The following is a 25,697-nucleotide window of genomic DNA, read 5'->3' as shown; positions in this document are numbered from 1 at the left end:
AACTGTAAATCATTACGCTCGGAAACGTGCTGTTGGTCGCACAGAAAAACTGAAGACGAAATAAAGTACGGAAAAGAGCTCGCCGCCAAGTTCAAGAGTGCCCCGAAAGACGAAATGTCGTAAAACGTAAAAAAAATTTAAGAGTAAAAAGTATAAAATACAAAGGTTTCACCACCACCGCGTGCGCACGCAACAACCACAAACAGAAAACGCCGTTGTTATTGTTGCTCTTTCCTGCCAATTTTCGTGTGTGCCTTTGCCTTTCCCTTTATCGTCTGTTGTTTTTATCGACGCGTTCGCAATCGCGTTCTTTCTTTTTCCAGCCAGTGCGTGTGTGTGTTTTGCCCCCCTATATTTCTCTCTCGCTCGCTCTCTGTGTGTTCAATTTGTTTGTTGTCACCCCCGCGCAAAATACATACAAAAATATACATACATACATACATACATAAACGCCAGGAAGCTGACCCCGTAAGATCAGTTTGACAAGAAAAAACCCTTTATGCTAATCAATGAGCTGTGTCTGAGGCACAGTGGAAAATTTTCGAATTTCGCCAAGCGGCGACGTCATCAGTGGTCGCTATTGTTGTTGTTGGCGCCCGTGGCCGAGTAAAAGGTAAAAAATAAAAGAATACTTCAAGTACGTGTCAATTATAAAATCCATTTTGGTCTGCTGTTCCATGTTGTTGTTGTGTCTGTGGCTATTTTCGTGCGAAAGATCTTTAAATTGTGGATATTTTGACTTTGTGTCGCATTTTCCGCACAGGAAAATGTTTTATAAAATTTGATATTTATATCAACGAGAATGTTGAAATAAAATATTCAATTGTTTAACAAAATGTATTCGTTACTACTAACAATCTGTTGAGAGGGTTGAACTTGTATATTTTGTTCCAATTTAAAAATCGTATGTAAAAACAGGACTGATTTTATTATTTTTCCTTATTAACAAATGATAAAAGTAAGAGTGGGACCTTTGTAATAATTCCTAAAATTTAATCATATATTAATAGTCATTAAACTTTTTGGGGTATTCATATCCCTTTGCAAGGGATTGACTAAATAAGTAAATTCAATTGCAATTTTCTTATGCAATGATCTAAAAAAGTTCCATATTTTTTTTCTGTGTTAGAATAAACATTTACTGGGCTTTTTCGCAGTTGGAAAAGTGTCAAAGAAAATTCAAAATTTACTTGGGGGCACAAGAATTACGGAACTAAATGTTGTTAAATACTGTTGGCCGCCTGGTGCTGGCTAAGAACTTTTTGGCCTCGATTTTCAATTGCTGTCGGACCAATTATTAGGCAGCCGAAAGAGATAAATCAAGTCAGGTCCGAGAGCAACTGCAGCATGTGACTCTGATACTGAAACTCTGAAAACTGGTTCTATTTTGGATCTCTGGCCAGGGGCGGTGTGGGTTTATTTTTTTTTTTTGTGTTCTTGATTTTTTTTGCCTTTTGTTTTTTTTTTTTGTTTTTGTTTTTGTATTTGTTCGACAAGCAGAGCTAACACAGTTTCTGTTGTACCGGGCACGTAGTGCCACGTTCTGTGCTCTCACTCTTTCTCCATCTGCTTTTTCCCCCTTTCTCCCCTTCCTTCACCTTCAATACCGCCTGTTTGTCTTTTATTCCCCGCGGCGCTTTATGCTAAGTTTGTCTGCTTTTTATGCAAATTTTCTGAAACAACAAGAGAAACAACAGGGGCAAAAAGCACCAAAACTCTACTTTGGGGGGAATTTGTGCTATCAGCACTGAGTGTGCTCGAAGTTCCCCTTTGGTCTCCTTGTTTGACCCCTCCCGGCATTCCCCCTTTTTTGCGCAGCACGTGAACAGCTAGTTGCACTTTATCGCCTGCACTCGCAAAAAAAGAAAATCATAGAACTTTTAGAATTTTGGGATATGAAAATCTTGTAATAAAATCAGTTCAGTCCTATCAATATGAAATGATAATATTAATAAATATCACACATCGAGCGGCTAGTTATAATTAGTGTCCCAAAATAAAAGTAATGCTTGAAATATACTAAATCTTTTACAAATAACAATCTAGGTTTTGAGTTCAACAAAATTGTATGTCTAAATGTATTAATTTTGGTAAATGTTTCATTGAGCTTATCAAATCACTTTAAAGGGTTTGTTAAAGTGTTTGTGTTCTGCAAAACCTAATTATGTTATGTTATACAAATGTATATGTAAAATTCCAAAAGTAATGTTGATAAGAGCTTAATCGGTATCTAATACGCAACGAACGACCAATTTTAGTGATATTTTTTTGCTGTGTGGTAAATATTTGTTCTTGGCACCCTCTCGCTTCAAAACCCCCTCCTCCCCTGAGGTTTCTACTGGTGAGTAATGGCTCAATAATTTGGCTTTCCCCCGGTCCGCCCCCTTTCTGCAACATCTATGCTGCAGTCGCGACCCGCACACGATAAACACACAATGTTAACTAGAATTTGTTTATCTCAACTCGGGTGGTTATTTTTTTTTTGCTGTTCTTGCTTTTCTGGTATTGTTCTTGTCTGATATTTAACCAAAATGTATCATGACGCTTAAAGTTGGGTTTTATTGTTATTGCCGCTTCTGCCGTGGCTGTAATTGTTGCCTTGCACTTTTGTTTACACAACTTGTGGCGAGTCTGTTGTTGTAATTTTGCGTTTTTCGAGAGTAGTATTTATTGTTCCTGCAAACGATACACAGAATTTGCAGCGGCCAGCAAATTGAAGTATATTAAAAACAATAGCTGATATAGAGGAAGTATACGGCTAAAAGCTCTGGCGTAGACAAAGGTGTAATAAATAAATATAGTAGTCATTTATTTTCAAATTTCTATAAGTTTCTTTAAATACAGTAACAGACTAAAAAAAAAAATTACACAACATCTAAATTTTATAATATTTTTTTTAATAAGTATAAATTTTTTAAGTATAGTTCTGTCAAACAACAATAAACAACAGTTTTTGATGGATATGGTAACTAAGGGTTCCCTTTTTCCTAAGGGTCAATCAACACTTGAAACTCCTTTCGTTTTGCTTAACAGTTAAAAAGCATTTATCTTTAAAGAATATTCAATTACCGAATTTATCAAACACAGATAATATAAATATTTATAATAATAATATGCAAGGTACATGCAGTATTACAAAAAAGCCAACTAATATTTGCTTATACAAAAAATACATAAAACTTATTAGCGTGTTGTTGCACAACCTTTAGTTAAAACTCTAAAGTTATTCGTAAGATACAACGCCCTTTAGATAAGCCATCCCATTTCGACACGTTTAAAAATGTTTATGAATCATAAAAAAAACCACCGACAACGAGCGGAAGGGTTAACCAGCCAAAGCGCATCGCTTCGTTCTGGATATGACAAAGATACGCAGTCCCCTTTTGCAACAGCCATGTCTGCTATTAATATATACATATAGGTACATTCATAGGTATTCTGCTCGGGAGTGATTTACGAAAACAAAAGAAAATAAACTTTGCTGACTAGGTTTCAGTTAAAAGCCGCTGAAGCCATCTGTGCCGATTTCTGAAGAAAACAGTATACACACTCCTGGGGAAACAGCTCATACTTTTTATGAATGTTGCTTATCAGTTAAAGGAAATAAAATCGAGCTTCAGGAATAATATTTAGTTGGGACTCATTTGTGTCAGCCCCCACAACGGTCGTCGATCTACGGTTCGTTTAGTTAGTTGATCGGTTAGTCATTAGTAGAATGGCACCAGCCTAATTAAAGTTTGGTTCTATATTTGCAGTTGGAATTGTGTTTCAGCCGTTTCGTGTGTTTCGATTTTGTGAGGGCGGTGGAGCGTTACCAAATGTTTTCATTCCGTTTCAAATGTCGTTTTTCGAATGCAATTGATTTGAAGTGCTTTGAACCTTTGAACAAACGAACACTGTCGATCATAAATCCTTCAAGGTTGGACAATGTTGTCATTCAAGTGGAAAGTAGAAGTATAGTGCTTAATGAAAGTATTACTTTATGAGTGTGAAGATAATTATGTAATCTAAAAACCTACCAAGAAAAATTGTGTTGTAATATAATTTACATAATTTAATAAATTTTTAAAAACAAAAAAAAAAATTAAAGAGTTCATTTTTCCTTTTAATGCAATGCTTGGCACTTTTGTGTATGTTGAACGGCTATTTTTATTTTAATACATTAAAAAAGCATGGTGCCGGTGTGTATTGTGTTGGCTTATATTCAATTAACTAAAGCTGGTTATGAAAAGGCATTGTGTATTAATGCACCGTAAAAAGATATGCGATAACCGCAATTATTCGGACGTTTAGCTACTGAAACCGACACTTTTGGATAATATTACACCTTTAAACAGAACACTGAATGGTAACTTACACCCTTCAATTGAGTTGTAAATTGTAATTGTATGATTACTAACCTATTCCAATAAGTGCACTTTAACTAGGTATTTGTGGGTTTAAGTATAGTTTATAGTAATGAATCGCACGTCGAGGGTTTGGCAATCAGTCCGGGTATCGTTGAAAGCAAATATTTATGGGCCAGCTAGATTTATAGCGGTACTTAAACAATGCGTTTCCAATTATCAAATATTTTAATGCACTCATATATATTTGAAAATGGTATATGGGCACACTTCTGTATAATTACCGGCGTCGGCAACGACATTTCAGCAGGTAACCGCGGTGAACTTATATCTCGAGTGGTTTTTAAACTGACATTTATACGTTCGAGTGGTTACGCTACCGTATTGTTGAAATTGGTGGCGAATGAGGGTAAACGCCTTTCCGGCGGAGTAGGGAAATGGGAAAGAGTCCGAGGCGCTTGAGTGCTTTCAAGTTCAATGTCAGCTGCAGTTGCAATTTCAATTCCAGTTGCAGCTGCCTTTAGCAGTGTTGACTGTTGCAGTTTGGCCGACCGACGAAATAACCGGTTTCCAACTTGTTCGGCAGCACGTGAATGTAAATTGTGTGTGGCATTTCCAGCAGAAGTAGGATCCGCAACAGCAGCTGACTGACAAAAACCGGTCGGGTCTGGTAAGATTAGGCCGGGGAGAAACATTTCTTGATAAGGAGTCGTCGCACGAGACTGAACTGATAAAACTCAAACTTTCCGCCGTCCGATTACATAAGCAGCTTGGCTATTTAAAGCCCTCTTGGGCCATTTATCATCTATCAGCAGGCGACTAATTGACGTGTCTCTAAGGTTAAATCAAATCAATTTCGGAACACGACACATAATAGACAATTTGATAATGTATGAAGCCGCCGCATGGCAAATCCCATACATTACTGTCAATTGTTTTAATAAATTGAAGCGGAATCTGAATCGGAATCGAAATCGAAGTCGAAATGAATGGCTAGCCCAGCTAGCGATAAGGCCACTAAGGTGTAGGCGGTTCTTTTTTGATACCCGCTAACGTTTTTATACCGGTCGTACGTATATACAAACAAATAATTTAAATCAAAATTAAGGCAGACCGTCGTACGATCGATCGTTTGGCGTCATTTCACCAGCGCTCGCTAATGAACCCATAAAATTGATCACCACGTTAATTTCCACCTCTCCTCCCTTGCCACTGGAACTTTTTGGGGTTTTAAATTGTAACACCTTCGGGTTTTATGGGAACCTGCGGCCGCGCCGTTTTGTTTGCCTTTCAGTGTCTTATATATTTATAAGTTTTAAGTTGCCTCTAATTTTGATAACATGCAACTGACTGCTATCCGTCTACTCCCCTTGTGAGTGCCATAAAATGTGTAAATTTATTTGTTTTCCTCCAGCGACGTGCACTTTATCGTATCGAATTCAGTTAGTATCACGCGATCCCCAATCGATCGTACCAACCAAAAAATTAAGAAAAATCTGCTGAGTTGGCCTAAACGAAAATAGCTACAGATTGATCTTTAACTTTATTTATTTTCATTTTTTCTCTAAAAGATTTATTACTGATAATAATAATATATTTTAAAGGTATTTATTAAACGGAAAAGTAGGGTAAATCAAATATATTATTTTATTGGGATTGTAAAGCCTTGTGTTTTTTACATAATCAATATTTTTCTTAATAAAATTATTACCAGAAGGTATGGCAACAAAATACTTACAAGTCTTTTTGAAATGAATTTAAAACATTGTGTAATGGACTTTTTTTTGAACTGTAACATTTTTTGCTAATGTGTTTTAAAGTCAATCAAATAAAGGCAGTAGCGAAAATATGCATAATTGCCTCAACAAAGTTATACTTTATGTTTTACTTTTATAAATGTAAATACAATAATTAAAGTTGAAAGCAAATATAAGCACCAATAATGAACTAATTCACCAAGCATTCGACAAGACGGAGAAATTATGGTCTGGGTGTACAAATATTTATTCGGCAACCTTGGAAGAAGAGCTTCCGCCCCGTTCAGCCATTCATCAACTTTGAAATCCTTTTATTAGTTAATAGCGCGAGGCAATATCAAGGTTGCCAAAAGCCAAAGTTTTGTTTGCTCAGCAACTTAACTTTAATCCATGGTCTGACGGAGAAGGAGACACATTTCTTTTTGTTTTTTATCGAGGAACATATGGCAAACAAGAGTGAATATCCAAGGCACATGGAACTGGAAACCCCTCCCCTAAGACAAGTCACATTTTCTTACATAATCAACGCGACCAAATGAAAAATTGTGGGTAGCAAAAAAAAAAAAAAGAAATAACAACAAACAGTTAGCGGGACGGGCTAAGTTAAGGCGCAGTGTCTAAGCACGAGACTCATGTTGGATTGTCTACGCGATATACGATACGAAACGAAGCGCTGCTCCTCACACAGATACAAACAAATACACAGACGGGGGGGTTTTTCGCAGTTCGTAGATACTTCGGCTACCGGCTCACTTTTCAAGCGTTCTTGGCGGCAGAAAGAAGCTCACATAAATCAAGGCATTCGCAGCCGCAACAGGTTCACACGGCATTCGTTCGCCACGGAGCAAGCCTCGTCGGTGTCCTGAATATCGCGTATCCGCCCCAGTGGACCAAGTTCGCGATTCCGTCGTCGGTACAAACCACCGGCCAACAGTGCCTAATTGAATTTGTGTAACTTCTGTGTTTCGTATTTCGGCTACTCTGTTGTTATCCTGCCAGTCTGCTGGTTCTACCCATAAAGGTGCTTACTAAATTATTAAGGACATGCGGACACGTTACATTTAACATTGGACTCTTGGTCTTCGCTTTGTGTTTGCCTTTGTTTCGGTTGATATTCAAATAGATTCAACGCTTGCCACGCCTTTAATTAAACAGGAGGTACCCATTATTAACATAAATCAAGGTTTAAATTACAGTCAGCTATCGTAGCACGTTGTCAAACTATAAGAAAGGGTCTGCATAACTAAATTTAATCAACTACGTTAAAATGTAGTTACCTCTAAATTGAAAAATATTTATTTAGCTTAAACAAGAAAAATTGTTTATGTAACTTCGAATTACAAAAAAATATGAATAATATGACAAGAGTTTAATAATAAATTTATAACTCGTTCTGAGAGCAAAATATAAAAAAACATTAAATATAGTTCAGAACTAATTATGAATAACAATCATTATCAACGAAACTACTGAGAGCGTCAGTTTTCAATAAGCTTTTTGCTCACTCTGTACTTCTTAGTAAAGTTTGATAAGATGGCAATTAACCATATCGGATTCATAAGTTCTAAACATAGGATTGTGACAGAAGGCATGACATTTGAAAATACAAATTCTATTATTATCATCTTTCAAATATATATATTTTATGTTGATGTCATTTTAATTTTAAATTTTGATAAGCTTCGGATTTATTTAATAATATTAATATTGATATTATTCAATTGAGATAGCAACGGAAACATTTTTTTTGCCATTAAGCAGTACAAAGTTTAAATAAATAGAAAATCGTACACATGTGATTTTTTAATCGCAAGTTTGGAATTTGTTATAAGGCTTTTGACAAAGGATTTTGTGAGTAATACCTAAATAACAACTTAAATTTGTTGAAAAAATTAAAATAGATCAATAAACTATTCATGTTGTACTAATGGCGTGATGATTACAATGACTTTGAAACAAAAATTTGTTGGGACCAATAAATAAAAATATATTTAGGATTGTAAAACAGAACATATTTGTTTATTGTGTAGAGCTTTAACTCCTTAAATGCAGATGCAGATCGTTAATTGAGCGATCTGAGTGGCAAAGAATACCGCGTTGGGGCGTCGATTGCCACATTCATACCCCCCAAAACCCGAATAATAATTGAGTGTTCAAATAACGCAAATTGATCAAGAGCCGTCAACGAAAGTCGCGTGCTTCATCGACCCCGCCCCCCCCTCCGCCACCCTTTCTATGCGTGTGGCTGCCATTTAACTTTAATTGAGTCGCGTCGAATGGTTTTTATTGCGCTCGGTACTTATATTTTTGTGCGGCATCGCCTTCAATTGGCCTCCTTAGCAGTGACAAAAAACAAAAAAACAGCAACAGTAGAAATTGTTTATTAATGAATTTGCGTTCGAAGCACCCGCTTCTGTTTGTTCGAGTTCTGTTTCGTTTTCTGTATATCTTAAATTTTTTGTTTTTAAATTTCAGGGCGCTGAATTCGCTGCCTCGAATGCCGAGATTTTCGGAGCATCCACAGTGGCCGCAGCAAATTACCAAGCACACAAGCACCTCGATGCCATTGCATTGCCTGATCATCAAATAGGCAGCTTTAAATCCCCACAAATCTTTGGATTGGACTTAAATTAAATCAAATATCAAGAAAGGAGAGCGTACGAAACACGCAAGATGAGCTTCAGTTCGGCCAGCGGCAGGGAGAATAATGTCCGCAAATTATCCTTTTTGGGCTTCAATACCAAAAAGAAGGTGAGTAAGATACACTGAAAATAGGGGAACATAAAATAAAAGTACTAATTTCTAAATGAGATTTATTTTTAAAAATAATAAAGAAGTCAGGAATACATGAAAAAGTTTTAAAAATATTTTATATAAAAACATTTTTTTTTAATTGAACATTACTTTTACTTTAATAATTCTAAAAAAAATTTTGCAAACGCTTACAAAGCTTTTTGCGTGACTTTAGTTTGAAAATCTAAAATATACAACTTAATTAAATAAACCTTTTAATCATTTTCATCACATGTCTGGTGCATTTCCTATGTGTAGATAGATTAACTATAAATAATCCCGCCTAATGTATTGTCTTTTGGCTGGGAAATTAATTAGGTAAATGTGGAAATGAGCTCATGCTGTTGCTGATGATGATCCCGATACGACTTTTACCTCAAGGTTCTCTCCAAACTATTTCAAAAAATGAATTTAACGTGCAGGCATTGGTAATTTTCCATTAAATAAATCAATTTTTAAATGTTTTTTTTTTTGCCAATTTGTGAATAATTCATTCGCAAGCTTGCCAAGTAATGTCAAGTAATTGTTATTGATTTTTTTTTTGGTTTCTATTATATCTCAGTTGTTTACTTTTCTACACGTTTCCGCAGTGTGTCAGTTGTTTTGGGCACACCGGCATATGCCCGCCAGCTACCGAGTGACACAATTTAGAAACCAGTTTCCAGCAAATTCATTTTGTTTTCAGTTTCGATTTCAGTTTGGATTTCGTGTGCGAGTACTCAGCAATAGATCAGTAGAGTGCCTAATCATGCATTCATTCATGCGAAAGTGACGCTTTTGTGCTCGCATTTTCGCCAACATTACGTATTCGCGGTGTGGTGCTGGAGGGCGACAACAAGTTGTCAGCTTAAAGGCTAAACGCTAAACGCGTCGAAATAAACGCATTTTAGTTGTGCAACTGGCAACTGACAGTTGGCAATAACGGTAACAGGAAGCTAGTTAGACATTTAGCATTCAAATGAAGTGCACACACATTGTACTCACAACACACATTTCACAAAAACACAGAACAGGAAATCGATATTCGTGGTCAAGGCTGCCGCGGTGGCACTCACTCTGGCATTGACAATGAAAAGTAATAGTACAGCGGAATTGTAATCGCAATCAATTCATTGACACTTGGCCAAGTGAAAGCATCAAGTAGCATTTGCAGTGGGAGCAGCAACCTCAATTAAGTTAATTGCACCACAAAGTATGCCATGATTTAGATGATACATGGAAATTGAATGCATATCTTAATTAAGAGAACATCAATTGGGAATGGATGTCTCTTAAAATAAATGAATCAACTGAGAAGATTAATATAATTTAAAAATATTAATTTGCCAACTAGATCTTTAAGGAAAGAATTTTATATTTATTATTATTGGTACTTTTTGTTATACAATGTACAGAATTTATTAAAAGTAAGTTATAAAAAAAAATGTTACGTCTACAAGACGTCAAAAATGTGTATCTCTTATTAAAGAATAATTTATTTCGGATTAGAAAATTTTTTTTAAATAGGCAGCTAGTAATTCTTTGAGAACCAAAAATGTGGTTATTAAAATTGCATGCCAGTCAAACTCATGTTAATGATTAATTAATATCTCGCAGAATTTTTTGCACTCATAAATATTGTGGCAGTAAAGGATATACCCCCTGCTCCAAATACAAGTACGAACAGTTGTTAATATTTATTAATCCATCAATTACTGGTCGTGTCATCCATCCGACTCATTTGATGTTAATGGTCTTACATAATTCAGCTCCCCTGAGCGACCTATCATCTTGAGCTGCGGTGTTCGGGGACACATAACTAAGTTAGCCATTACAACTCGACTGTTATCGCTAATTACCCAAAATACGCACATAAATGGGCGGCTAGCTAATGAGCCTTAATGTACTGGCTGCTGGCTGTTCGAAGTGCCATCAAGTGAATAGATTTTTGTGCATGGCGAAAAAAAGCTTTTTTACACACAGCCAACTAAGCTCTTGGCCATAATCGTTGGCCATACAAAACACTTAGTGTTGGCCTTGAGCGGCCTTGACCATCTGCGGAGGTCCTGTGAGCGAAAAAGCTTTGCCATTAATTATGCACTAGGTTGGGGATGGGGGGAGGCGGGATACGAGATACGGAAAACAAAAAATGCCAAGCGGCCAAAGCTTTTGGCCTGCAAAGCTTTTTGGCTCAAAACTGCATTCCGATTTACGTCAGCAGCTGCGTATCCTGGGGGGGGGGGGGGGTTGGTGCTTGTGGGGTGGCATAGTAAAGCCCGCCCGCCGCCATGGCCCTGAGAATCAGCTGAGCGAAACGCTGCAGCGCTGTCAGCTGAGCGTCCTGTGTTCTACAGTTATACGCGCGCTTTCACCCACGCCTGCGCACTGGCCAACAAAGTCAGGTAATAGTAGCTGCGGCAGCAGCAGCAGCAACAGCAGCAAGCCATGGCTATGGCTCCTCATTTGCTGGGCAGCCTTCCCAGTCAACGGAACAGGCTTGTTTTTTTCCCCGAAAAATATCATATACCATAATTCGCGGGTCAAAGTGCAACAGGCAAACGGTTTTGCGAGAAGCATCTATAGCAAACGTGATTGAAAGTTTTTGCAAATAAAATTGAGCATAACAAAAACTGGGAGCCCTCAAGGTAAAGCGTAAAACTAGTTTAACTTGTTTGATCTATAGCGTTAAATCAAAAACGTACTGAAAGTTGGCTGGCAAACAAACTTTTCAAGAGCACACAACCTTGAAAATTGTTTCTAAAGAGCCCACCCACACACACACACACACACCATCATAAAGGGGAAAAGTGGGAAAAGCCTTTCACATTCAAATTTTGTCCTTTTTTCTTTTATAAAATTATAGTCGAAAAGTTGGCAGCTGGGCACAACAAGTGAGTTGGCCTTTTATGTGCCACAGGCACCCAAACTCAGAGATCCCTGGCATATACATATACTCGAACATTCCGGAGGAAATTTGTTTAGGGTGTTGCATACTTTTTGGGGCAATAAAACGGCTCAGTGGCGGTGAAAAAACCCAGAAATGTTACCTAAATGTTACCCAAGCGACAAGAGGCAACCTGCCTGCACACACGTGTGTCTGCGGTCCCAAAATATACGACATATATATATATATATATATATATTTCAAGGTGTCTTTTGTGTGCGGCATCTTAAAAATTACCAATAATAAGCGAGTTTCATTTCGGTTTGCCGGATTGATGAATGATTGACTGCTTGAATAGGATTTTGCGGTTTCGTGTTTCCAATTTGTCTGCATTATAAAAACGTTATGAGTACTTTAGCAGCTCATGACTTATTTATACTCACACACACCTCTATGGTAAAAATAGAGGTTTTCACGTTGCCCAAGTTTTCCTTCAAGTTAGGAAAGTTGGTTAAGTTTCGCACAAGTTCCGGTTATATAAGCCGCTTAGTTTTCATTTTATAAACCTTTTGAACACAAGAATATTTATGAACTTTGCACCTTATTTAGGGTACTTGTTGCTCACTTTTAAGTTTTTGTAGTTGTTTTGGTAAAAGAAAGCAAATTAAATCTTTTACTTTGATTTATTTATATTAACTTCTAAGCTTTTAATATTTCAGAATTATTAAAATTCCTATATTTGTTCTAACTAACATGTCAATATGAACAATTTAGTTAGCATCTATACTATTTTTCACTTCGTCAATAAACCACATCAATAAAAGATTTCTCTTAGTCCCTTTTAGTAAATTTAATATGCCTGTAAAGTTCCTATAAAATTCCCCACATAAGGAACAATATTTTCTCTATAGTTCCGACCGCATGATAATAAATAGAGCAGGCCTCGACTATTTATTGCAAAACACAATGGCACACACCAACGCAACCTCACATACACACCCATGCCATCGACTGACCTTGAAGTATGCAACACTTTTGAATTGTGAAAAGATATAGTGTGAGGATATAGACGACGCGTCGTTCAAGGGGTGGGCAGCTTTGTCAGCATGATTTCCCATCACTAGATTACGTTCACGACGCTTTAACGCCTGTCCCTTTGCCTCCGACCAATGACCAGTTTAACCTTTCGCACGTGTCCGTCTCGTTGCGCCCCCGACCTCTGACCTCTGACCCCCGACCACCAAACCCGCCGGTGTCCTGTACCCTCTTTTTCGCCTTTTCCGTCACTCTTGTGCTTGTGCGACCATTTCCGCTGCGAAATTCACATTAAATTAACACAGATACACACACTACCGAGCGCTGGCTGACAGTCAGACAAAAGCGCTATAGAAGCATCGTTAATTTGTGCAAACAAACAAAAAAAAAAAAGAAAACATAAAATGTATAACCTAACTGCGTAGCGAGGGAGGAGCAACAAAAATCCACCAAATTATGCACAGACCGTGGAAAAAATTCGACAGCTGCAAACAAATAAAAAGTTTTGTGTATACATGCATAAATATTTCCAGCTCAAAGTCAAAAGTTAAATGTAAAGTTAAACGGTTTCTGTTTTCGCCTAAGTACACTCGCCAGCATTACACACATTTTATGAGCCAGTTTAGCTATGGCCTGTTGATCCAACCTTTAAATATATGTTGAAAATATTGGTGCTATATGGAAAACAATGATTTTGCATAATTTTTGGATTTTTCATTTTCTTGTTAGTATTGCTTTGAGATAACTATTTAGTTTTAAAATTTTTAAAAAATGTTCCTTAATATTACAAAAATTAAAAGTTTAAACCAAAAATGGTTTTTTGATTTGAGATAAATCAAATATTACAAAATATTAAAACTGTTCATATGGTTATAAGACCAAAATTTTAATATTTTAATAACTTAATTATAGGTTTACGTAAAACTTAAATTAAGTTATGAAAAGTTATATTAACTAAATAGTAATGTGATATTATCGATATTTAGCTGTTTAAATATATATATCCAAAAGGGTTAACTTATAAAACTTTTTATTTTGGGCTGATTCTCAAGGGGAATATGAACTTTACCAATCTTCAGCTTTCACCACTTTTGTAACAATTTCTCCCACGACTTTCTTTTGGCAACTCAAACAGTTTTCCAATAAATACAAAGTTATACGCGATACGTCCCAGTAGACAAACTTTTAATCTGCTGCGCGGGCCAAGTGTAAAAACTTATTCGCTGGCGATGACAACAACAGTTGGCAACTCGCAAAATCTTAACAAGTTTCGCTTTAGCCGCAATTTGATTCAATTTGGCAAGTTGGACAAAAAGTTGTTTAGGCCACGAGCACCTAACTTGCTTATGGCTTGTAAGTCACGTGCTGCCGCTCGCTTGCCGCCTCGCAGATGTCAAATCACATCAGAATCACTCCGCGAACTCTCAGTCCAACTTATTTTGTTGGAGCGAGTTTGTGAGCGGCTTATGGGTAAACTTGTGGCATAACGGCGAGTGTGACTGCACACAACGCTTGTCACTGGAATAGGTTTTGAGTAAAAATAAAATTCTAGAAAGCAAGTGTCAGCACAGAACACTTATATGCAAAAATATGTTATGCAAATTGAAAAGAAACGTCGAAAGTGCAAACATTTTAAAGCCAGGCAATAAACTTCCGAGTTTATTTGTGCCTTAAAGACCCGTCGTCTAAAAAGTATCTTGCTTACGTTGCGTTATAAGTTAGTTAAAATGGGTTCTTTTCAGAAAAGTATTAATTAAAAGTAAAAATAAATAAATATATAATATAATAAATGCAACTAACACGTATTCAGATTTAAGGAAAAATGTAAGAAGGTTTTAACCTTCTTATTTATAACAAGAATTATAATAAATACCTCCACCAATTTTTCGTTCCGGATGATCTCATTGGGCTTCTATTTCTTTGGCTAGCTACTGTGTGCATTTGGGATAGGAGTATGACCCGTGCATATTCATTTGGCTCCACTCCGAACGCTAAATAAACAACAACGAAAATTGACAGCTCAGATGGCTGGAAGGCGGGGCGGTGGGCGTGGCTGGTCGGAGGTATGGGGTGGAAGAGGGGAAGGGGGCTTGGGGCCTAGACATACCATCGATTATTCTGATAAGCGCCGCTGACATGCTGCATAAAGTGCGACGTTCTCTTACCTGAAGAGTGGGTGGCTGGTGGGTGGCTGGAGGGCTGAAGGGCTTATGTAGCTAACTTATAGCCACATTATGATGGGCATCAGGCTAATGGCTGAATGACAAAATACTTTTACTGCCTGCCTGTTCGTATCTGTAAATCAGCAATGCCAGGCAACTTCATAATGATGACAAGCAGCAGCAGCATTAGTATCAAAGTCATTATGAGACAACTTAGTGTTTATCGATTAATTAACGTAACATGCCGCGTTACGCTCGGGCTTATCACATGCAAAACACCACCCACAACAACCGCCCACAAATACCCACACACACCCACTGGGGTCACACACAGACACTTGGTCGTTGGTCTTCTTTTCCTGCTGCCGGTGGTCGGTGGACACATTGACGTTCCCACGTGCAGGCTCTCAGCGTTATTAAATTTTTTCTATTTATAAATTCAAAGTGAAACTCTGTTTGCCTTTGTTTCCGCCCTTATCTGCCCCCCAGCTTATCAGGAAGTGAATGTAATTGTCAAGGATACGCTCGCCCAGTGTATTAAAGTTGCTATTAAATATTCAACACCTGCAGACCTGACCGGGAATCGGTAGTCCTTTGAGTGCCTGAGGCGTAATATCGCATTTAGTTAATACCATTTGCATTTATGTACATCCATAGCGTGCGATAATTTCCATGTTGACGTAGTAAACAAAACTGGGAAAACACTCGAGCACCTAAGGCCCTCCTCTAAGACGTGTTATTAAAGCTCGCAATACCTGTGAAAATATGTTGACGGACTTGGCTGGATGTGTGCACATATTTGAGGTGTTTATTATTGTGAATATAATAGCAAATGGATTTGAAATTATCCGCTAGCTATTGATTTATTTAGTTTTAACTCTAACGACAAATTGTGCTATAGATTAAACATGGTTTTATTTTGAATAACTTATGTTTAAAGTACATGCCAATAGCAAAATCGAAAAGTTACTGTTATGAAATTAACCATAATTAGATTATTAAGTTTGTCCTTACCGGCTTCCATTTCAATAATAATAAATTTTCACAGCTTCAAGATATTTTTGTTGTTTCTAAAATTTTTTTTAACTTGTTGCACTCAAATGAACAAAGTCATTTACTATTTTCCTCCAGAAGACACATCCGCAAATGAACACAAGAGGGAAAATTAAATTCCCAGCAACCTTCCCAGTGATTTTCAATAAAGAATTTCAGATTTTTTTTCTATATTTGTAATCTGATAGCCACAAAACAATTGGGAATAATTGGGTTTACTTGTTTCTCGCTTGGGGCAAAGAAATATATTTCTCTTTGGCCAGATGATGTTGATATTGATGTTAATAATGATGATTGAAAGAAGTGCGCAATCAATGCCTTCGTCACTATGAAAACCAATTGAGATCGATTAAAACCAATTACGAACGACGCCCAGTGAATCCAGTTTGATTCTCATCCACAAAAGGCTGGGGTATAATGTTGGAATGTTGACTTATTTTTTTTAGAGGTTTCTAATGCGTGCCTTTGCACTTGTTTGTAGATGATTAATGTCCCCACAGAGACGTTCGTTCACCAATTCTTCTCGCCCCGCTAAGTGCTTTTCACAGATCGTCAACATGTCGAAAGACTCGTGACGACGAACAATAATGCTGCGAGTCACATGACTTGTCTGACTTTGTTTTTCCTATAGATTCTTAATTGAAAAGTATTTGCGCTGACTTGACTCATGCACAACGTGACCAAACGCATGAAAACAATTGAGTAACGACAATTTATATATCTGTTTTTTTTTTCTTTTATCTTTTGCAGTCCGGCAATGAAGATCCCGACGAGGTGTTGCTGGACTCGGAAATGGACAAGGTCTTTGCCGGCACCAGTTCACGCAAAGACAAGTTCGATGTAAACACCTTCCAGGACAACTCCCAGCTGCCCATTGGATCCCGCAAAAAGAATAGCAGTAGGTGAACCATTGGGTTGAGTTTAGGGTTGAGTTTTATATTTTCAATATATTTAAAGTCCGCACAAACGATCTGAACATCGAGGAGGACTCGGAGTACGAGAGCCAAACGGAGCCCTTGAACAATGCACAAAACTACGATGACATCCCCGAGGACTTTCCGTTAGTGTCGGAAAGAGCCGGACACGGTGATCACTCGGACAACTCGGTGGACGAGAAGCACGTCCAGTTTGGCGGCAAGAAGAAGATCGTCGTCACCCCGCCCAGTTTGAGTTATGATGAACAGCCCACGGATCAATCGCACGAACGTAAACGCAGAAGAAGGTAAAACTATAGTCTTTTTAAATGCAGTTATTAAATAAAGAAAATTAGAACTAGCATTATATAGAGAAATATGTTTCTTAGATAACATTGCGTATGCGTTATGTGAGTTAAATGACTCTGGCAGACTACATAAAGACATTGCGTATACGTTTTTTACTTAAAAACGTTTGTAACATAATCATAATTGATCATTTCACATAAGTTTTTCTTAAAAATGTCAGCCCATTATTTATGGTTCTGACAATTTATTTGTAATTTTTTACATTACATTTCATTTTGATTTTTCTTATTTTAATTTGAATATATTTGGCTTTGTTCAGAAAGAGATAAAGATATTTAAAGTAAGAGCTATATAAAATGGTGATTTTAAATCGTAAAAACCTTATCCCAACACTCCGCAAATCTAATTTAGCAAATTAAGTTCATAAAAATAAAGAAAAAGAATTAACTAAAAATAATTTAATTATATTTCTCCTTACAGCCGCCATCAGTATTATAGACAACGTAAATTCTCACATCAGGACAGCGTGGACCCCAAAAATAAGCTCGAGGAAAACGGTGATGCAGGTGCGCGTCGCATCTCTGTGCAGCCTGAGGACACGGCATTGGAGGTAGGGCCCCTCGAAGACCCAGTCTAGTAACCGAATCCCTTCGAGAACCCTTACCCCACCTAACCGTAGTTGAGATCATTTAACTTAACCAGCTATTGTGTCTCTCCAACTCTCATTGCTAACCCAACAACATGCGGAATCACCTGTAGACAAATGGCCAAATGCCGGCTAAACAGGTTGACCATCTTATCCTTGGCCGTGCCCTTAGCCCCAAAAATAGCATCCTCACTTAGACCTGAGTTCTAGACCTAATCTCTTGTTTTTCCCCCATTGTAGGAGGCTGATCTCAACGAGCTGAGATCACATCGTTCGGACGACCCGCGTGCCCTGCGCCGCCACAAGATCCATCATTCATCCATCAAATTGCGTGAGCTGCCGCAGATTACGATTTCCCCCTTCACCAACAAGAAGCCCGAGGTGGACCATAGTCCTCATGAGGTGTGTACTTCTTACTATTTTTCTATTTATCCTATTTAACTTGTTTAAATATGTTTTGTGACCAGATCTTTGTGCAACTGGATGAGCTCACGGGTGTGGGCGAGGATCGCGAGTGGAAGGAGACGGCCCGCTGGATCAAGTATGAGGAGGATGTGGAGGAGGGCTCCGATCGCTGGGGCAAGCCGCATGTTGCCTCCCTCTCCTTCCACTCGCTGCTCAATTTGCGTCGCTGCCTGGAAACGGGCGTTGTCCTGCTCGATCTCAACGAGAAGGACCTGCCCGCCGTGGCCTATCGCGTAGTAGAACAGGTCAGTTTACTCTTGACAAATTATATATTTCAGAACTTCCATTTTTTTTTTTAAGTAAATGTATTCTTATTTTAGAATTTTATGAAATAAGTTAAAATTTTTGATATATTTAGGGATTGAAAGTTCTTATATATTGTTAAAATATCAAATGAAGCTTACTTTGTGACGGTTTTTTTTTTAATCAATAATTTCAATATTAATTTATACAAAATAATGCAATTTCATTAATAAAAAACAATGCTAGCAAAAAATAAATAACAAATTTTAATTTTACAAAAAATAATGTAAATAAATAAACTACATTAAATAATATTCTTAAAACTGAATAAATATTTTGAATAAATTATGCGGATTGAACAAAATGTTTTCTATAACTATTAGAATCCGTAACTTAGTCTATTTCATTTAAAACTTGACGTTAAAAATACATTTCTTATTGTGAACTAAAAATAGTTATAAAAACTAGAATTTAGTTACACTTTTAATATAATATATTTTTAAAACACTTATTTTAATATTTTTTTTTACAATGAAATTAATATTTTTTCAAACCCTTTCAGATGGTGATCGAGGACCTGATCGACATCAACGACAAGCCCTCGGTGATGCGTTCGCTGCTCCTGCGCCATCGCCATGTCAACGAACACCAGGGTGTCCTGCCGTTCACCAAGCGGAAGTACAACAGCTACACCAGCCTGCAGGTGAGATCATCTGCTCTTCATTCATCTCATGCAAATGGTTTAGCTAACACTTCTGTGCCTTCTTCTTGTCATTCTAATATCGTATTATCATCCATACATCCATTTATCTATTGAGATCGTGCCTGTTCGCTATAAATAATTGGCTTTCAGTGAAAATTGTGACAAAAGTTTGTTAATTCCCATGATCGACGTCATTATTCTCTTGTCTATTTCTGCCATCTCATGACTCACAACTCGCACTCCAACATCAACAATTCAAATAACTACAACATCAACAACAACAACAGCAACTTATACCCAAATCGGTAATGAACAGCCAAATTGTATATAGACATGATCGTACAGATATCTTATAAAACGCCGCTTTGTCCAAACCGTTTGTGTATCTCTTGAATTTCTTTCTTTCTTGTGCGTTTACTGATATTTTTCGCCACAAAACAAACCAAATAAAAATCACACACACACAAAAACTTCTTGCACTCCAAAAAAACAAAAGTTTCTTTGGATGGGTGCGGACTCCTCCCACCAGCAGTTCCAGCAGTCGCAGCAGGCACCTCGTAACCTGGCAAAGGCCAGGCGGAGCATCTGCGTCACCTCCAGTGCCCCGCCCACGGCGGCGATGCTGAACGTGGCCACTGCCACTGCAGCAGCGTCAGCGATCGATCACCGGCGCCACTCGACGATGTCCTACCTGGGTGTAATGAACTAGAATCCCCTAAGAAACCTCCTCTCCTCGAACTCCGCTCCTCGACCCGGGGAATGAAACTTTCATAGCAGAAATTTAAATTAGGCCAATTTAAAAATGTATTAATGATATTAAATACATGTTTAAAATTATAAGGAATTTCGGTGAGAAATTACTTTCTTTTGTAGGGAATAAAATGTAACAGATTTGCATTAATGATGATTCATTTTTATTTGAGTTCACTATTAAAACTTTGATATATTAATCCTTTTTAAAATTCACATAATTTTAGTGTCATTCGATAAGACTTAAGCAAACTTAAAAAATTTGGTATCTTTTAAAATTTTAGAGCTTTAGCATATTGACCGAAAATACATTATTATACATGCATTTAGGTTCGTTTAGTACCAATAAAATCCTTCTTACCATAATTTCAGAAATCATTCTTTTGTTTCATCTGAAAATATTTTTTATTTAACATTTCTTAAGCATTTCTTTTTTAAAAGATTACTACTGTTTTTTAAGAATACCAAAACTACATAAACATGCTTCCATTTGAATTCCTAAGGAATTGTCGTTAAGGGTCTAATTGGTGTACTTTATAGGTATTTTATTCAATTTCTAAGTATAATTTTGAGAGGTTTCATTCCCTGGTGCAGAAGGATTGAGAAGCAGCCGAAATGCGCTTATAGAACTCGCGATGTTTCTTTTTAGCCCCACCACGTTAGCCAAGTTTCATAGCCCTTCTCCCCCCTTAGAACCACTGTTTTTATGTGTGCTCTCCACCTCCACGATTGGCAAGTTCTCAATTGTGATTGTGACTGTGTTGTTTCAAGTACCTTAGATCCCTTCCACTTGCTACTCTAGAACTCTACTGCTGCTGCCCTAGACCGCACTCTGTTTTACCTTATACCATATATTTCGATTTTATGCAATTGCACGACGATACTCTATATTTTGTGTTTATTGTTTTGGCACCAGCTTTGCATGTGAAGCTTGCTTGATGTTTCCCAGAAAATAAACTTATGTATAGGATCCAATTTGATGTTATTTTTACGAAATGCTTCACAGAATTTGTCGGGCGTGCCGGATGACAAGAAGATCAGGATAATGCCGGCCAATGAGATTGGAGGCAGCAAGCGCAGCAATGAGCTAAAGATCGACATGAAGGACGATATGTACTCCTCGTCGCAGGAGGATCTCAAGAAGCTGCAGAACGACACGATCCTCAAGAGGATTCCAGCTGGTGCTGAGGCCACCACTGTGCTGGTAGGTTCCATGTCTCCATTTAAACTTAATCTTCGATTATTTATGTGATACTTTTAATTGAAAGGTTGGCGCCGTGGAGTTTTTGGAGCAGCCGACGATTGCCTTTGTCCGTCTTTCGGAGGGTGTCCTGATGCCCACCTTGACGGAGGTTCCGGTGCCCGTGCGATTCATGTTTGTGCTCCTGGGACCGCGAAACTTCGACTTGGACTACCATGAAGTGGGTCGATCCATCTCCACGCTGATGGCCAACGAGCACTTCCACTCGATTGCCTACAAGGCCGATGATCGTAAGGATCTGCTGTCGGCCATCAATGAGTTCCTGGATGATTCTATTGTCCTGCCACCCGGCAATTGGGATCGCCACGATCTGTTGCCCTTCGAGGAGCTGAAGGCCAAGAAGGATTGGATCCGCACCCGGAAGATCAAGGCGCTGCAGGTGAAGCGAGACAGTGAGATGATCAAGATTGGCAAGGACGAGGAGAAGGCACTGCTGGAGAAGCAAACGCTGGGAGCCATTGGATTTACGATTGGCGGCGGTGATGGTGGTGGTGATGGCGGCTCCGACGATGAGGATGATAAAAAGAAGAAGAAGTCCAGTCCGCTGGAGAAGACGGGCCGTCTGTGGGGCGGACTGCGAAACGATTTGAAGCGCAGAATGCCCATGTACAAAAGCGATATTCTGGATGGTCTGAACACGGAAACCCTGGCGGCCACCATCTTCATGTACTTCGCCTGCCTCTCGACCGCCATCACGTTCGGCGGTCTCGTTTCCGCCAAGACAGACAGCTGGATTGGCATCTCGGAGACGCTGATCTCGTGCTCCCTGGTGGGCATCGTCTTCCATTGCCTGTCGTGCCAACCGCTCGTGATCATCGGAACAACTGGACCACTCCTACTCTTCGACGAGGCGCTCATGGTGTTTTGTACGAAACATGAGTTTGATTTCCTGTCCTTGAGGGTTTACGTGGGCATATGGTTGATTATAATATCCCTGACGGTTTCCGCCTTCGAGGGCAGTGTGTATGTGCGCCTGCTCACGCGATTCACCCAGGAGATCTTCTCGGCGCTGATCACGCTCATCTATATTGTGGAAACGTTTATGAAACTGATTTCGATCTACAAGGAAAATCCTCTGCTGGCTGACTATAATCTGCCACCGCCTACGCTGGTTGCCCACGACCATGCCACCAATGGAAGTCTCTTCAACGCGACCGCTGCTGTGACGGCGAACATAACCCAGATGATGGCGAATGTCTCGACGACGGCCATGCCATTGCCTCCAGCACCGCTGCCCAGGAATCAACCGAACACCGCTCTATTCTGCACCATCCTCACACTGGCCACCTTTGTGGTCGCCTACTACTTGAAGCTCTTCCGCAATTCCCACTTCTTGGGTCGCAATGCTCGACGTGCCCTCGGCGATTTTGGTGTGCCCATCTCCATTGCGATTTTCGTGCTGGTGGACTACCTGGTGCCGGCTGTCTACACGGAGAAGCTGGTGGTTCCGGAGGGTCTGTCGCCCAGTGCTCCCCTAAAGCGTGGCTGGTACATCGGCTTCGATACCTCCTCCACGTGGATACCTTTTGCCTGCGTGGTGCCCGCCCTGCTGGTCTACATCCTCATCTTCATGGAGTCGCAGATCTCCGAGCTGATTGTGGACAAACCGGATCGGGGTCTAAAGAAGGGCTCCGGCCTGCACTGGGACATTGTGCTGCTGTGCCTGCTCAACTCCGCCTGCGGTCTGTTTGGAATGCCCTGGCATTGCGCCGCCACTGTGAGATCAGTGACCCATGTGTCCTCCGTCACCATCATGTCACGGTTAGTTTGACTAGGAGTCCTGCTTAGCCAGAGCTTACTTAATCGATTCGATCTCTCCTGAACAGCACCCATGCTCCTGGTGAATCGCCCAGGATCGTTGATGTGAAGGAGCAGCGTCTGTCCGGCTTCTTTGTGTGCCTGATGATTGGTCTGTCGGTGCTGATGGCTCCACTCCTGCGACTTATTCCCATGGCCGTGCTCTTCGGAGTCTTTCTGTACATGGGAGTGGCCTCCATGAGCGGAGTGCAGTTGTTTGAGCGGTAAGTTTTTTGATTTTACACTTAACAATCAGTTTAATGATGAACTATTTTTAATCCACAGAATAAGACTGTATTTCATGCCTGTCAAGCATTATCCTCCCACGCCATATGTTAAGCGTTTGCGTCCCTGGAAGTTGCATCTGTTCACCACCATCCAGGTGCTGTGCCTCGTGGTCCTGTGGAGCGTGAAGTCATCGCAGTTCTCGCTGGCCTTCCCCTTCTTCCTGATCATGATGGTGCCCATACGTCAGAACTTGAGCAAGTTCTATAAGCCGGAGGAAATGCAAGCGGTAATTTATTTTAATTACAGCTTCAAGTAATTTATAATTAATTTATATAATCTTATCCCATTTAGTTGGATGGCAGCGAGATGAAGAAGAACGACGATGATGAGCCCGATTTCTATGAACAAACCAATATACCAGCCTAGAGTTTGTTTGGCTGGAACTTAATTAGTGTTAGATTGAAAGTATTAAAAGCCAAGCCACGTTTTACGATGGCCTCAAAACAAAATCACTATAGCAAAAGCAAAGAAAAACAAAACTAAAACAATACAAATACAAATATAAATACGATATATTTGTTGCGAAATTCTGGTGTGAAAGCGTTAACGAACTACCTGCAATTAGTATTTAGAGACAAGCCACATATAAACACACCTGAACCATGCGTCGCATATAGACCGATATACATATTTGTATAAAATATGCGGGGTCTGCACCTTATGATGATTGTAAGCGGAAGAAGGCGGAATCGTGTACCTAAATTGCAACTGAAATCAAGAGACAAATTAGATTATTAGCCAGGGTGACTTGGAGCAGAGAACAAAGAATATTTTTGAGGCCAACAGAATCAGTTGATGGTTTATCAAATTTGAAATCGTTACCTCTGACCTCTGTCAGAATTAGACAAATATCCATCCTTGTCGCGGAAAAGAGGGTCACAAATTTGCATGACACACAAAGAAACCAACGAAAGAAACAGAGTTATTTATTAAGTTGGGTTTTCGCATGTATTATTAGCAATAATTGCATTTGCATATACACAAAACTATAATAAACTTGGCTTAGACCTATCAATTCGAAGCAATCCCAGCTGGGAAAACTAAGAGAAGCCCATAAACTATTTAACTTCAACTGGCGTAGTGATAATTAGTGTCAAACACACACAAAAACTCCCCCTCTAAGATCGAACAGACCATTTGTTTATAACAAATTTGTTGTATGCCCTTAAGCGCCGGAGGTCCCTTTTAAAGTGAATGCTCTGCGTGCGAAGTGGCCGCTGTAAGTTTGCCTTCTTTGTAAATGTAGTCAGGTTATTGAAACACACACAAAAAAAAAAACACAAGCAAAGCCACACAAACACATTGTACTAATACATGACTATATATATACACCGCCTACACAATATAGTACATTTCAAAGATTATTCGCTCGGAGCAGCGTCGAGCTGAGAGCCTAACCCAAACTATTTTTATGTAACTTGTATGTATGAACTTGTACTTACTTCTAAGTAGTTGTTGTCTAGTATTGTTTATTAAAATTCAAATAAAACCTTAAAAATTAAAAAAACAAGTGTTTTACTTTGTGCTTAAAGAACGGGCCGTGTTCACCGAACAATCTCTTTAGCCAATCAAAGATTGGTCTCGCTTTAAGATTTTGGCAAGTAATAGTTATCTTGGCTGAGGATTATATTTTCCTGCTGCAGATCAGATTAGTAAGTTTTTTAACTATGTAGACAAAACCAAATTAGTTTGTTAATTAGAAACACATTATTGGACAATCGTGAGGTACTCTTATAAAGTTGTTAAAAACTGAACCAAATAATCTAAATCTAATTTCGTACCTAGATTAGATAGCTTAAACATTTATTTAATTAATAATTAAGAAGAAGGATATTTTAAAAATTTTAAAAGTCCCTGACGTCTAGCTTTTAGCCAAGGGCTTAAAACATTTATCTTGATATTTTTTTTCTGTAGATCAGATAGTAATCTAATATTTACTTTTAGGCCCAAAAAACCAAAACGTTAAATTGATAGATTTTTTAAAAAATGCACTTTTATAAAAATTTAAAAACCCAACAATAAAAACTTTTGCTGCAGATGAGCTACATCCAAATCTTTAAGAGGTATACAATTTAAAACTTTAAATTCCTTAGATCTAACAATTGCTTTTCAAATGCCCAAAGCGCCCTTTTTATGCTAGGACACGTTATAATGTTTTCCAATTAGAGGGCAAACTAAACCCTTTTAAGCGATTCCAATCGAATTAGCGACTTCAAAGCGTTGCGCGTAGCTTAGTGTAAATGGCGCTTGGCAATTAAGCATACAAATTAGCCGAGTCAAAACTTTTAGCCAACAAGTTGAACAAATCTTAA

At 38.6% G+C, this 25,697-nt stretch overlaps 1 protein-coding gene across 9 annotated transcripts; it reads left to right on the top strand.

Annotated features, from left to right (window-relative positions):
• Positions 1-24,895, top strand: LOC128258268 (anion exchange protein 3). Of its 9 annotated transcripts, none has more exons than XM_052989804.1 (15): positions 1-613; positions 8,579-8,854; positions 16,760-16,907; positions 16,967-17,231; positions 17,713-17,842; positions 18,119-18,280; positions 18,346-18,588; positions 19,149-19,289; positions 19,577-19,594; positions 19,786-19,986; positions 21,046-21,243; positions 21,308-23,061; positions 23,127-23,321; positions 23,383-23,611; positions 23,677-24,895. In XM_052989804.1, the coding sequence occupies exons 2-15, from the start codon at positions 8,777-8,779 to the stop codon at positions 23,749-23,751; spliced, it is 3,837 nt and encodes a 1,278-aa protein (XP_052845764.1). In that variant the 5' UTR covers positions 1-613; positions 8,579-8,776; the 3' UTR covers positions 23,752-24,895. The 9 variants fall into 9 exon arrangements, with proteins under 9 accessions (XP_052845764.1, XP_052845767.1, XP_052845771.1 ...); XM_052989805.1 differs by lacking the exon at positions 1-613 and adding an exon at positions 6,865-7,124; XM_052989806.1 differs by lacking the exon at positions 1-613 and adding an exon at positions 7,242-7,261.
• Positions 24,896-25,697: the final 802 nt, after the last annotated feature.

Source organism: Drosophila gunungcola (assembly GCF_025200985.1).
Source record: "Drosophila gunungcola strain Sukarami chromosome 3L unlocalized genomic scaffold, Dgunungcola_SK_2 000003F, whole genome shotgun sequence".
In the NCBI taxonomy this organism is placed as follows: domain Eukaryota; kingdom Metazoa; phylum Arthropoda; class Insecta; order Diptera; family Drosophilidae; genus Drosophila; species Drosophila gunungcola.
Note: the sequence above shows the minus strand (reverse complement) of the source record. Positions and strands in the feature narration are given on the sequence as shown.

Coding starts and splice junctions, on each gene's coding strand:
- LOC128258268 (XM_052989804.1), top strand. CDS start 8,777: ATGAGCTTCAGTTCGGCCAGCGGCAGGGAGAATAATGTCCGCAAATTA. Junction 17,843..18,118: donor CTGAGGACACGGCATTGGAG/GTAGGGCCCCTC, acceptor CCCCCATTGTAG/GAGGCTGATCTCAACGAGCT. Junction 21,244..21,307: donor CTGAGGCCACCACTGTGCTG/GTAGGTTCCATG, acceptor TTTAATTGAAAG/GTTGGCGCCGTGGAGTTTTT.